We start from the raw sequence: 14219 nt of genomic DNA on the forward strand, positions 1-14219 counted from the left end.
AAAGGGTGTTGACAGAGTTCTTACGTTGGAAGCAGTAAGGAAAAAACTGAATTGTGTATATTTACGTTTTAGTGTGCCAATATGGGCTTAAGAAGCTTGTGTTCCTGGGTTTTCTTAAATTTAAAACCAATGTCTTGCAGACACAATGGGAGTTACGTGGTTTAGACTACATTCTAAAGCCATCTGATTTTGTGCTAAGCATAAATGGAATATTATACTCAGAGAAAAGAGGGATCTCGTCACGGTTAAAAGGACATCTAAAATTGAGTGTTAAGTTTGCCATCCCACCTTCTATGGCGATGATACCAGAGGAGGCCTTTAAAAGTGTTGGAGAAATGGTATGCTTCCTGACAATTTAGCCTTACATATTCGTTTTTCTATTCAAAGTGACTTTTTTGGGAAGAGCGGGTTGTTTATTTTTTATAATCCTTCTGTAATATATGTTTGTGCTTTAGCTTTATGTTTTGCGAGCAGAGTTAAAATGTTTAGATTTAAAAGCCAAACAGATGAGGTGTGATATGTTTCCTCTCGTAGAGTGGAGATGAAATCATGCGAATGAAAAGGTTTTATTTCTTTCACAAGAAATTTATTCATTCAAAATTCATGAGTTCAATCTGGCTTTAACACCCCTCTCCATTGTGTAAACCATAAACTTCAAACTACATATGGTAAAATGAAGTATAGAATCTGAAGCTTGGTGCCATCAGATGTGAATGTAAGAAACTAGAAAACAATCAACCGTACCTTCTCGCAGGCCCTGGTGTAGGGCAATTTAGACCATGCTTAAGAGCTTGTGTGAATGTAAATGGCTGTGGTATTGTTTCCTAGACTTATATCTTCACCTATTTCTTTCTTTGTGAACATAGTACTCAATTTTAGCTCTTAGAGATGATTTGGGTGAGACAGGTTTTAAACAATTGATAGTCTAAATGGGAAGCTTTTTGCCTTACATGTTCTCAGCACCGAGATTCGTTCTGTCATATGTAAGAGATTCATGGGGTATAATGGAGATGTAAGCAATCATTCATATTTTTACTAAACATTAGTTAATAGCGACCATTATCTTCGTGTTCAGGTATTGAACCAGTTATTGGAATCGATGAAAAACAAGGTCAACACCAAACTTCTAGAAGATTATAGAGCCTATGCAAGGGAGTATTCTAGAAAGACAACTAGCAGTGTTGTGCCTTCAGCTACATGAATTGATTTAATTAAGAGCCAACGTGTTTTGTTGAGTATTTATGCTAATGTATTCTGGTTATAAGTTCCTACCTCTTTGTAAAGTATCATCTGATTATAATGAGTATTTGCACCTGTATCATCCAATTATCAGTTCCTACCTGTCCAAACCTCTTTAAAGGGAGGTACACTATGATTTCTTTCACTAGAAAACCATGATTTCAATAAAGTATACATCTAAAAACTGAAGAAGAACAAGAAGAATTCTCATTCTTCGTCAAACTCCCCTTGCATTCTGCCAAATCCTGTATTATAAGTGTATTATTTTTCCCTGTTTTGATATTTTTTGAAGTACATGAGAAACTTAATATCAGCACTTTTTGTAACCTTGTTCCATATCTTTTGTGTTGCTTTCATTATTCTCAACAGTCCTTTTGGTAGGTGTATTTTAAGAATCCCCAATCAATTGCTCACAAAGTGTAGGGAGAAAGTTTCCTATAGATGAATTTCCTTTGTCCGCGAGACTATGTTATTTCACCTCAGAATCCAATCTCATCTCTAGACTAGGGTAATTTGATTCCAACTGTTTTATGTGTATCTATAGCTTTGGATATACTATGTATACCTTAATGATCTGAAATCTTTTGGTGTTTTATGATATTGTTCTTTTAAGACCATTTGCCCTCTTTATCAGGAGGTGCTTCTATGTAGTTATCTACCTTTGTAATTGATTTAAAACCAAGTGAACATGAATGATTGATGTTCTATGAGAACCTTTTTGCTTCTTATAAGGGAGTAAAGTTGATTTTGAAATACCAAGGTGACGTGGATGGTTGTTTTATACGAACCTTTTTGTTCCTTACAAGGAATAAATATTGGGTTTACATGGTGTATGCCATTGTAGATGATGTTTTTTTGTTTGGTCAATGTCAAAACATATAGCTGATAGGTTAGGCTAGGGTACATTTGAGAAATGTGATGTGATTGTTTTATGTAAACCTCTTTATTTCTTACAAGGGACCGAGATTGGGTTTACATGGTGTAGATGGTGAGTTTTGTCATTGTTTGATCGATGCAAGAACATATTGTTGATAGTTTAGGCCAGGGCATGTTGGAGAATCGTGATGTTCCTGATGCCAACTAGGATTTGATCTAATGCCCAACCAATCATATTGTAACCTTTTATGCCCAACCATTTTAGCCTTATGAATACTCAAGCTTGAATGCACTTCCCACTAAATGTATTTGCTTTATCAATTTGCCTTGTTAATTGTGAAATGGAATTCCATGTAGGCTACATTTGAGAAATGTGATGTGATTGTTTTATGTAAACCTCTTTATTTCTTACAAGGGACCGAGATTGGGTTTACATGGTGTAGATGGTGAGTTTTGTCATTGTTTGATCGATGCAAGAACATATTGTTGATAGTTTAGGCCAAGGCATGTTGGAGAATCGTGATGTTCCTGGTGCCAACTAGGATTTGATCTAATGCCCAACCAATCATATTGTAACCTTTTATGCCCAACCATTTTAGCCTTATGAATACTCAAGCTTGAATGCACTTTCCACTAAATGTATTTGCTTTATCAATTTGCCTTGTTAATTGTGAAATGGAATTCCATTTAGGTTCTTCTTTTGTTGTATGTGTTATATTCACCAATGCAAGCACCAAAGGAGTTGCACTAGATCTTTTCCCTTTAGGGATAAGATTTTACAAAAAACAAGTGGTTTTGAATGAAGATTCTTTTTATGTTTCTCTCGCATAGAGTGGAGTGATTGTAGCATAGGATGTCTTTATAAATATGCCATGACCAACCAAATGCAACATCATAGAGTAATGAACACTTGATTTCTTATTTCTTATTATTTATACATAAATAATGGCTCATATATGGCTAGTGTGTGGTCATTTGTTGGTTGACTATTTCTTCTATGATATTTACACAATATGTTATTGGTTTATTATACCTCGAGTGAAGACATTGACTAGTCCTTCAAGGTGGATTTAGGGGCGATGCGACATACATAGTTGGTTGTTAGTGCCAAAGAAATGTCTACTAAATGTTTCTAGAAATGTCTTATTTAGCAATCAATATATTTATGTCATGCTAGTGACACAAAAGCACTCACGGTGATAAAAAAAACATTGAAAAGAGTATGGAATAGATGCACGGGATACATTTTGGGGCATGACATTCAAGTTATTGATGATGGCTAAAGATCTATGATAACTAAATTGACACACCCCAAAACTAGTGAGGAGGTCCCTCTTAGGATCAAATACTTTGACCTTATTACTCACGCATTTCAAATGAAGTAAGATGGACAGGAATTAAATAAGAGGGCAGATGGCTCTTATATATTTAAAGACCCTAGATCTAGTGTCCATATCATAGTTTTGTCTAGAATATTCATCGACATAGACATCCACATAGTTATTAAACTTAGCCTTAATATTGTTTATGATCTTTATGGTCAAAATTATTTTTGTGCTAGGATGTATATATATATGCATGAGCCTAGAGTACATACATACATACATATATGTATATATATATATATATATATATATGAGTGGAAGTTGGAGAGACGTGGGGACTAAAATAGGGCACTTCATTTCCACATTCTTTCCTTAATCTGGTATAACACTAAAGAAATAAGCGTTGGGGAAAGACAATAGAAAACAAGAACAAGAAAAACAAAACCAAAATCTCAAGAGAAGAAAGGAGAAGAACAACAAAATTGATCAATTCAAGCTTGTATACTCCTTGCATAGCATTTTATGAAAGGAATGATGGAAGGGGCACGACTCGCCTTAGTGATGGTGTTGGTAGTTGTGATCATGCCAATGGTAGGCCGTCCCGCATGTCACGTGGAAGCATTGAGTGCTACGTGCCAACAAGGTCTCTTGCAATTGACACCGTGCATGGCATATTTCCAAGGTGCTGGTGTCGGCTCACCGGGCTTACTTTGTTGTGCTTCCCTCTCTTCCATCATTTCGTCCCAACCCACGTGTTTTTGCGAGATTCTCAACCAAACATCGGTCAACATTAACTCTACCGTCGCGTTGCAAGCCTTGTCTACTTGCGCCATCACGATCCCCACCGTAATCCAAACTTGTGTCGCTGCTTTTGGCAATGGCGGCGGCGGCGGCCGAGGAGGAGGTATGGGCCACCCCTATCTTTTTCTTCTTCTTCTTCTATCTCTCTCTCTATATATATATATATGTATGGACACTAAAAATATCTATCTATGTATGTATCTATTTACTTAAGATGTTTAACTCTTGTTTGGTCTTATAAGCCATTTTAGCCTCTTAAAAGACGTTAATATATCTTTCTTTCTTTCCTACTTTTGGAAAGGAAAACATAAGTTTAATTTGGGGGTATCTTAGGTAATTCTAAAAAAGCGCAAGGGGTATTATGAGCAAATTTGGAAATCAAGGGGTGTTATGCCAAATTTCCTGATGGTGGAAAATCCCCCCCTCTCTCTCTATGCTTGGTGTGTTACACAATAGCACCAAAAGTCATAAAATGGAGGTGGAAAAACCCCCCCCCCTCTCTCTATGCTTGGTGTGTTACACAATAGCACCAAAAGTCATAAAATGGAGGGAACCGAAGTTCAATCCTCATCATGGACTATGCCCCTTCTCATGGATCGTAATTGGATCTTAAAAATCTCTCTCCCTTTCTCTCTCCCTCACACACACACACACACATTGTCATATATGACCTAGGATGATAGTAACATTAAAAAGCTCTCTCTCTCTCTCTCTCTCTCACACACACACACACACACACACACACACATGGTCATATATGACCCAGAATGATCGTAAAATCTATGTATCAATCTCACAGGGTCATATTTGGTTTTCGAGCTTGATAATGAAATTGGATGAGTATCTTCATCAATTTCCCAAAACAATAATTTGAAGGGCATTTGGGATATTTTAAAATGCCATGGGGTATCTTGGTAAGTTTTGATAATCAATCAAGGCCCATTTTGAAATAAGGAGCTCAAGCGTCTAATTATCACAAAAACCAAAACTAAAACAATGCCCAAATTTGCCAAACTGTGTTTGATAGAAATGGTAATGAGGATCCATACTCACATTTGGGAACTTCATGCTCTAATGAGTATTTGGAAGATGTGAGTTCTAATGAATATTTAGAAGATGTGTGCGTCCATACTAACATTTGAGAACTTTAGTATTTAGAAGAATGTGAGCCTCCAATGTTCACATTTGTGAGCTTCATGTTTTAACCCAAATTTAAAGAAAAGCCTTATATTGAGCTTCAAATGGGGCACCTTGGTAAATATGCGAAACATTAAGTGTGTATCAGTGCTCTAAAGAGTATTTGGAAGATGTGAGTTCTAATGAATATTTAGAAAATGTGTGCGTCCATACTGACATTTGAGAACTTCAGTATTTAGAAGAATGTGAGCCTCCAATGTTCACATTTGGGAGCTTCATGTTTTAACCCAAATTTAAAGAAAAGCCTTATATTGAGCTTCAAATGGGGCACCTTGGTAAATATGCGAAACATTAAGTGTGTATCAGTGCTCTCCTCAACAACATTATGCTAACTTTCTTTAAAATATTGATGTTTAATGTATATTCTCCAGCACCACCTCCATCAAAAAACACTAGCGGTGCTCCAACACCAGCTCCTTCAACAAACACATCTAGTAGTGCTCCAACACCAGCTCCTTCAACAAACACATCTAGTAGTGCTCCAACACCAGCTCCTTCTAAAAACACATCTAGCGATGCTCCAACACCTACACCTAGCCATGTTCCAGCATCGACACCTGTCCTTGCTCCAACATCTACAAACAACTCTCAACCACCTCCACTGCCTCAGAGTGGGCAACAAACTACAAGGGAAATTTCCTTGTTTTCTCCTTTGCGAATCCCCTTCTCTTTCATTATCGTGCTAACATTGTTCTTATAAACTTCTTTACAAGTATATTATCCTAAATGTCACTTTATGAAATAAATTCAAATGGTCAAGTTTTAAACACCAATGAGAGAAGATGGTAAATGTTACCACATGAAGATATAAATCGTCACAATCAAGAGGTCTAACTTTCACAAACCTAATGCTAATACTTTGTTATAAACACACGTCTTTAATGGAAATTTATTGTATTTATGCATTATTATAATGAAAAATCACACGTCCTCGTCAAAATATCAATGAAACCCGACTTCAAGACTTTATGTATATTGTCTCTTATTTGCAAACATAAGAAATTCATTTCGGAAATGTACAAAAGTTAGTAGTCTGGAAAAAAGTTGCAATAAGGTATAAATGGTGACAAGAACTATAACTACGATAGATTAGAATATAGGTATGAATTTTAGTTTTCAAAAGACGTTTTTCTTGTTTGAACATTTTTTCAACTTCATGCTTTCAGAAGCACCAATACATTGCTTATTAAGCTAGTAACAAGTACAAGGATGTTTGAGAAGATTGAATTGTTTAGAAGACATTTCTTCACCACAACAAACTCCACGCCGTATTGAACTAGTCCCGAACTATGAGTTGGCAACAACAATCCACATTTATGAAACTTAGTCTTGATTGAATAATGCTTTTTTATAGTCCTCGTTGGCAAAGGACAAATTCCCTTCTCTGATCAATTACAAAACATAAGCAACAACTAATTGATATTATCAATTTTTTATACCTTGTTCCCATAACATACACGATATCAACCATGTGGTATTACTGGATGCCTTAAATAAACATATCCCTAGCATATGTGGTATTTCAATCACTACAAGAACAATGTGTAGTCTCTTTCGAAGCTTGTCTATTCTTTGTTTCTTTGATAACTATGCCATTAGCATGTGTGATATCATCAATTGAGTGAATACAATCTCATTATCATGCATATCTACGTTATCTCTACGTTGGTATTGATACACTTGTAGCCAACGTTGTTTATTATTATACATCATTTAGCATATGTTGAAATAATGAATAACTATTGCAATGATCCAAGTGATATAATATGAATTGCCTCTAGTGTGAGCTTTAACATCTACATGTTTTTCTTTAAAATTACTTTCAAAATCAATTTTGATCAAGAGTGCACAAGATGCTAAATACATAATAGGATCGAAGAGACAAAAAGGAGAATGGTATATAGTTTCATGGGAACGTGTGGTTTCTTACATAAAAGATAGAGAAGAAATATAGAAAGAATGAGAATCAGCTTTAATTAACATGCTTAGATTGCTTGCAGATAATAATGACATTATTTAAACTTTAGTTTGGAAATTGTTGAATCCCATTTTCTTTTCTTTCATTTAGGTTTCTTAAGGAGTTCATGCAGGTTCAGTCAAACTATCGTGATTTAACGTATGGATTAGTTGTAAAAAAGCATGCACCTTGATATAAGAGATCAAGGTAGTTTCATCTAGATGGTGGTTCACACTTTAGACTTGGATCCCCATGACATTGATGCATTGAATACTTTCGAGAATTTAATGTTTCGACAAGTTAAATAAAATCGATTCTTACATTCATAAGGGCTCTAATGAGTGGCAAGTTTCTGGAAATTGCATGTGAGTTCAAAGTCAATTCGGTGGATTATTTTGGCTAATCTCTCATTGTAGGGCTGAAGCCATGTGAGCAAATGCTATTATTTGCCTCATGCAAACGATGTGAAAAACTTATGTATCCTTGGATGTAGGACTTTGTTCCATGTACATTATGTATATCAATCCCTTCTCAAATTGTGAAACTGTGTTATATTATTATCAATTGTGAATGGTGAAGAAAACGAATGAGACAATGTCAATAACATAATTGCCTGCAACTGATAATATGATGCAAGAACGATGTAAAAAGAATACGTGAAAGATGTACAGTGGAAGGTCGAGTAGGCTTAGACAATCAAGTAGAGATTGTCAACATAACTCCTTGAAGGATTTGAACTTTTTTAGTTTAAAGGGGCTGGTGTTGGTGGTAGCAACCCACCTAGTTGTGTGGGTATACATATAGACATCAATATCCACACAACCATGATCTAATTTGCGCTAGATTGGTCGATTGAATACTTTGTGGTTATGTGACATGATAGGAAGCTTACCAAAACCGTGAATTCTACTTGAGGAAATTCCGAAAATGCATTTACACATTGTATAAGAGAGTCGAAACATGCCCCCACAGTTGAAAGAATGATGGCATACAAATATGTAGCATTGCCATCATTCGGGTTTCCGGTCGCGATATTGAGGTTGCGAGTGCTAGTCTCAAGAACGCAATAGCATGTCCACACAAACCTTCCCCAGAAGAGTAAGAGAACACTGTATCTAAGCCTGCCTGGCTCCTCGGCATCCAGAGCACACATATCTATGGGTACGTGCGTGAAGCACATGGATTCCAGGACATAGGTACTACGATTCCCGAGCACACGTGTCCACACCTGAAACACAGCCAGTTTCTACATGTTAGTTTGGGTGCAGGGGAAAGTCATGAGAAGAGACCAGCCAAGTGAGTTGGCATTATGTATATGCACATATACATATACATTATACATTATACATTATACATATACACGTATACGTATACGTATACATTATACATTATACTGTATACATTATGTATATGTATGAAAAGAGAGGAGTTGTTTGTGTTTTGAAGGAAAGTGGTTTTCTTCTTCTTCTTCTTCTTCTTCTTCTTCTTCTTCTTCTTCTTGTTGACCTTGACCTTTCCTCCCTCTTTTTGGTTTATAGAAAGTAAAAGTCAAGCTTTTGATTTGTGTGACCCGAGTGACAGACAGACAGAACAGACAGAGAGATACACACACACACATTCACAGCGAACCATGGCGATTGCAGGATTCTTTACGCTGTGATTCGGTTTACGCTTACAGAATAAGAAGAAAGACGAGGAGAAGAAATAAAGAAAGAAAGAAATAAAGAAAGAAAGAAAGAAAGAAAGAAAGGAACAACTGGTATCTTCTTTCTTAATCTCATCTCAGAAGGAGAATTTCCATACTCAATCGAGCGAGAGAGAGAGAGAGAGAGAGAGATAGAGATAGAGAGTGAGAGATGAGGTCCTCTCTTAAGAAGCTTCAACGGGGTTTCTCTCTAAGCAAGTATACCTCCAAAGAGAAGAATTCTCCTCCGGCCACTCTGGCAGATCCTCCATCCAAGGATATGGATAAGATTACAGAAAACATGAAGGTAGCTTTCTTGTAACTACGGCCTGTTGTGTAACTGTTGATTCTTCATCACGTCGTTCATCAGTCTTTTCGTGCATTAATTTATGATCCATTCTTTGATTGAAGCATCGTTATAGATAGATTTCTGGGATTGATTTCTTCTCTTGAAATTGGTGGAAATTTCGTCTAATTTTAGTAAAAGTAAAAGGTATTGCCTTGTCATTATTAGCAATAAGTGGATTTTATATGATTTATATATTCCACCTAATTTGTCATTGTCGAAAGTATTTCTCATTAAATACAGATTATCTTTTCACATTGACTAATTAATCAAGAGATCTTGACTGCTTTGCTGAATTGGAAACCTTTGTTCTTTAGCCAAGAAATCTAGTCAAATTTGTGAAATCGAAGTTTCAGACCGATCAGAGCATCTGTGTTAAGGTCTGGAGGATGATCTTTGCAGCTTGTTTCATTCAAAACATTTTTCTGTAGTAAAAGAAAAATTGAGTTGTCATATTTTTTGAAGCATTTTTCATTACACAGAAAGACAGATCTTTGAAGATTGATCAATTAGATACATTTTTCATTAGTTAAACAATCTCGCCTAATTTGCTGAATCTGAGTTCAGGATTGTTGATATGGCCATCTGTGCACAGCTCTAGAAGGAGGATTGTACACATGAAGAAAAAATACATATATTTTGAGATTTTGCTAATATATGTTTTAGTTACATAGGATTCTTTATTGCATGCGTCTTATTTCGTGAGATTTTGTTTAAATACTTCGTAGAATATATCATGCTGTCATCATTTTTTTGTTTCAAATTATGCATCTTTCTTTTGTATTTCTACCATAATTTTCTATAGATTGCAAAGGGTATGAAAGAACAGTACGATAACCTCCTAGCCGCTGCACAAACTATATCTGGTGCTTCTTGTGGTAAAACATTAAACACACATCTCCTCTAGTTTGCTATTATTTTTTATGTCAATATTTATTCTACATTAGATTTGAAATGTTGAACATCTTTGAAACTATTTTGTTAACATTTTGCAGATTTTGCAAGAGCAATCCAAGACATGACGTCATCTATGCTTGAAATGTTTGGGAAAACAAGTGATGGGGAGACAGGTACCTCCATCTGTTTTAAACTTGCTGGAACACCCATTCACACATGCATATGTACAGATATGTATGGAGATTGAGTTTCTTAGAGATTTCTTTCAAAGTATCAAATGCTAAAGCGTTTGTATTGTCACAAGAAAGCTTTTACTTGAGTCTCAATATGGACAAACGGAGAGACTTGTTTTAGAAAAAGGGCACCAAATGCAGTTGGTTTTATTTGCATATATCCAAACTTCATGTGTTGTATGTATACATGCTTGCTACTTGCATGTTTTTCTGTTAAGAAATGCATATAGAAAAGAAATATAACGTGGTTAAAACTTAAATGGTATGCTAATATATTTCTTACTTTTTAATCCAGTGAATGTCTTTAGCATGCTGGCGAAAGTCCAGTTTGAGATCTCAAAATTTCTTGAAATTTATGTAAGCAAATTACCTTAGTAGATTGTGGATTTATGTCGTTGTTGAGTGTTTTTTTCTTCTGTTTTCTGAAACTAAAACGTCTCATCTCTTATTATTTCAGGCAGCACATGTCTCTCAGACCATCATTAAGCCCACTGATACTCTTATCAAAGAGCTCCAGTCCATTGAGGTATTTTAACAATCATAAATTGTGGGTTCTCTGACATCTTGATGGGAGAAACAGACAAGCTATCTATATCTTACAAATTTCTTTTCTTGTGGCCTAGGAAATCAAAAGGGAATATGAAGAAAAGAGGTGAGTCATCTTTTGTTCTTGTTTATTTATGATCCTATGGATAGGTTTTCCTCTTGTTTAGGTTCTTCGGTAAGGCTGTTCCAAGGACATAAAAGTTTATAAACAGACCACATACAATGCATGCCAATCCATTTCTTGACCAGTGTGTTTGGGCTGTTATATATGCTTCCCCGACTATCTCTTTAGCCATGTTAAATAATTCTCATTTGGGAAACATTCTTCGTTTGACAGGTTTCACCTAGGAGTTCTTGACTCTCGATCCTAGGTTAGTTGTAGTCACAAATCAGAAGTTATTTGGTCCTACTCATTGTGGAGGTAGTAGCTCCTTGTAAGAGTATGCTCTTTATCTAGCTTTTACAGTTCACATTTGATCAAGAATTTGCATTCATCCGAGGATTGGCATTAGTTTATACAATCTGTCTCCTCGTTACCTCATCCATCCAATCATGTTCTTTAAGGTGTGACGAACCAGTAGACGTAGAGTTGCTTGCTCTGCAAAATACTCTGGCATAAATACCCACCACTAACATCAGTGCTCTCCACTATACCCAGCTAAATTTGCATCGTGTCATAAAACATGATACATCTTATAATAATAGTGTCCAGATTTTCTGAGGAATACATAGGACAGTGCTACTGCCATGCTTTTATGCAGATGCCTAACATACTTTTGCATAGGTGCATACTTAGACATGTTCTTCTAGGAAGAGGGAGTTTCATGGGTAGAAGTTCAGTAAATTCTAAATACCGACAAAAGTGTAATACGTGAAGCCTGTGATGCCCAAACTTTAAAGAGGAAAAAAACAAGTCATGATGAGTGGGATGACTTGGAGATTGCTAGCAGTGATAATAGCAATGTGATAAAAACAAACCATGCAGATGTCTTTATTGTTAGTGATTATATTTTCAAGCACTCAACCATATGCTTGATATTGCAGGAGGCTGTATGACCAACTAGGAGTTCAGAAGATAAAAAGCAAAGGTAGCAAAGGGGATATAACTGGAGATAAATTAACTGCAATAAAGGAGGAGTTAAGGAAACAGGAAATGCAATTTGATATCCGTTTCAAGTCTCTGCAACATGGACAAGAGCTTAGCCTAGTAACACAAGTGATTCGACACTACACTGCACAGGTTGGTTTGTTTACCATAAATCCCATCTTTTGCAAAAGAGATTCTTGACTTGATATTATCTTAAAACCTGTGCAGTGTCATTTGTTCAACAAAAGTCTCAAGACTCTGAACACGGTAGAATCGTCAGTGAAGAAATTTTCGCAGAAGCTTAAAATCGATAGAACATTAGATGACGATGTACCAAATATCATAGATGAAGATGAGCTTACACCTCCCCTTGCTTCCTCATCTAATACACAAGAAATATTGAGTGGGATAGGCACCAAAGATTTTTTGTTGCAAAAGCTTCCTCAAAAGGAGGCTGCAAAATATGCACTACCCAATCCAAATAACACCAATACAAGGATGCATAATCAGCCTTCTGTAAGGTTTGAAACAAACAAGAAGGTTCATGTGATTGACACGAAGGTCTATGATGATGATGGTGATGGTGATGGTGATTATTATTATGATGATGATGATGATGGAGTGGGTTCCCATGAAACTAATATAAAAAACCACCATTCGACTTGGAACCCGAGACATGTAGTAGGCTCTTCAATGGATTTCACACACATGCAAGATATAAATGCATCATCATCTTCTATGTTAAGAAGCTATACTCAATCTGGACCATTGCCAGCAAGATATGGTCATTCGGGGCCATTGCAAATGAAGCCAAAAGTGCACACAAGACAAAGGAGTGAAGATGTTGGTGATATGGTTTGGCCAAATTTAACCACATATCAACATACTCGTCATCAGTTAAACAAGTCCTCTATTCCTGTGGGGTTTGTATCACCCAAGTTATCACCGTCTGCCTCTCCAACAACCGCCTCACCTTTATCTGTTCCTGTCATCAATGAGCTCCACAAGCTTCCTACACCACCTCAAAACATTGAACTTGGTCATAAACCCCAAATAAAGCATTTGTCACCTTCTTCGGTGAAGAAAAGCCGTTCCATATCATCGTCGGTTGTCTTTGCAAAGAGCCTCCATCGATCATCTTCCCTATGTGAGTCCCCCATCATAGAATTACCTCCATAGATCCAATTGAATGAGATATTTTACTTGTAAAATTTGTGGACATTTAGTTATACATATAGGGATCACCCACACTATTCTTGTAAGGAATTCTGGAAAGAATCAAAGGCTTGATTGAACAAGGAACTTGTAGAGAACTATGTATCATGAAAATATTTTCAGCTTGAGGTGGTCTCTTATGGACGTTTGGAAATTGTCCAGAAAAATGTGATGAAAGCTTATAACATGTACATGATTCAGAGTTGGTAGTTACTTGTAATTATTGTTTAAGAGCATCTTTTCTTATGTTAGTATGTGCTTGTGTGATGAACAATATGAAAGGCATCTTTGTTTTAAGTAGTCCTTTCATATTGCCTATGTGGTGTTTTACTTGTAAGAGTGCCACATGCATATGATATTGTACTTCGTTGGCAATGGACTTTCTCAGTATGATGACTTTACAACCAATTGCTCATTATGTTTTCTTGGAAGTTTTTTTAGTTTGATAGAGAAGACAACCCATAAATAATTGTAGATTAAAGTATTTAACAATTTAGCAACATATTGATAAGAGATGCCAACAAAAAATTGGGTGGTGGAGGATGTGTTGTTGTGAGGTAATTGCAACTTGTATATGTGGCTATCTTTAGTTCATCTAGCATAGAAGGAGGACCATGATCTTTTCTCTCCATATAAAACAAATGGATAAAATTAACATAATAAAATTTGAATAAATGTCAATTTATTAAATTGAATATACTTACAAAATGAGTAATAAGCCCTTTGATGCCGCCTCTCCCAAGTGTGGATTGTGTGGCCTATGCATATCTGAATTGCAACAACATCCTATTCAAAAAGTAATGTATGCATATACAT

The 14219-nt window shown here is 36.0% G+C and overlaps 2 protein-coding genes across 2 annotated transcripts; both read left to right on the forward strand.

Annotated features, from left to right (window-relative positions):
* Positions 1-4: 4 nt before the first annotated feature.
* Positions 5-1567, forward strand: LOC147847534 (uncharacterized; the record flags this gene model as incomplete). Its single annotated transcript, XM_087339075.1, has 3 exons — positions 5-34; positions 141-338; positions 1076-1567. Coding segments are annotated over 3 exons (354 nt in total), but the record flags the coding sequence as incomplete, so codon positions are not given.
* A 7416-nt stretch (positions 1568-8983) lies between these two features.
* On the forward strand, positions 8984-13547 carry LOC147847535 (uncharacterized). Its single transcript, XM_087339074.1, has 8 exons — positions 8984-9386; positions 10231-10303; positions 10421-10495; positions 10851-10912; positions 11013-11081; positions 11179-11207; positions 12146-12341; positions 12417-13547. The coding sequence occupies exons 1-8, from the start codon at positions 9252-9254 to the stop codon at positions 13365-13367; spliced, it is 1590 nt and encodes a 529-aa protein (XP_087195200.1). The 5' UTR covers positions 8984-9251; the 3' UTR covers positions 13368-13547.
* Positions 13548-14219: the final 672 nt, after the last annotated feature.

This window comes from Azolla caroliniana, unplaced genomic scaffold (genome assembly GCF_043228905.1).
Source record: "Azolla caroliniana isolate FFs.n. ecotype wild unplaced genomic scaffold, voAzoCaro1.0.p SCAF_889, whole genome shotgun sequence".
NCBI lineage: Eukaryota > Viridiplantae > Streptophyta > Polypodiopsida > Salviniales > Salviniaceae > Azolla > Azolla caroliniana.

Excerpts from the sequence above, each read along its gene's own strand:
- LOC147847535 (XM_087339074.1), top strand. The coding sequence starts at position 9,252 with ATGAGGTCCTCTCTTAAGAAGCTTCAACGGGGTTTCTCTCTAAGCAAG. Across the intron at positions 9,387-10,230 it reads AGATTACAGAAAACATGAAG|ATTGCAAAGGGTATGAAAGA; the intron begins GTAGCTTTCTTG and ends AATTTTCTATAG. Across the intron at positions 12,342-12,416 it reads TTCGACACTACACTGCACAG|TGTCATTTGTTCAACAAAAG; the intron begins GTTGGTTTGTTT and ends AAACCTGTGCAG.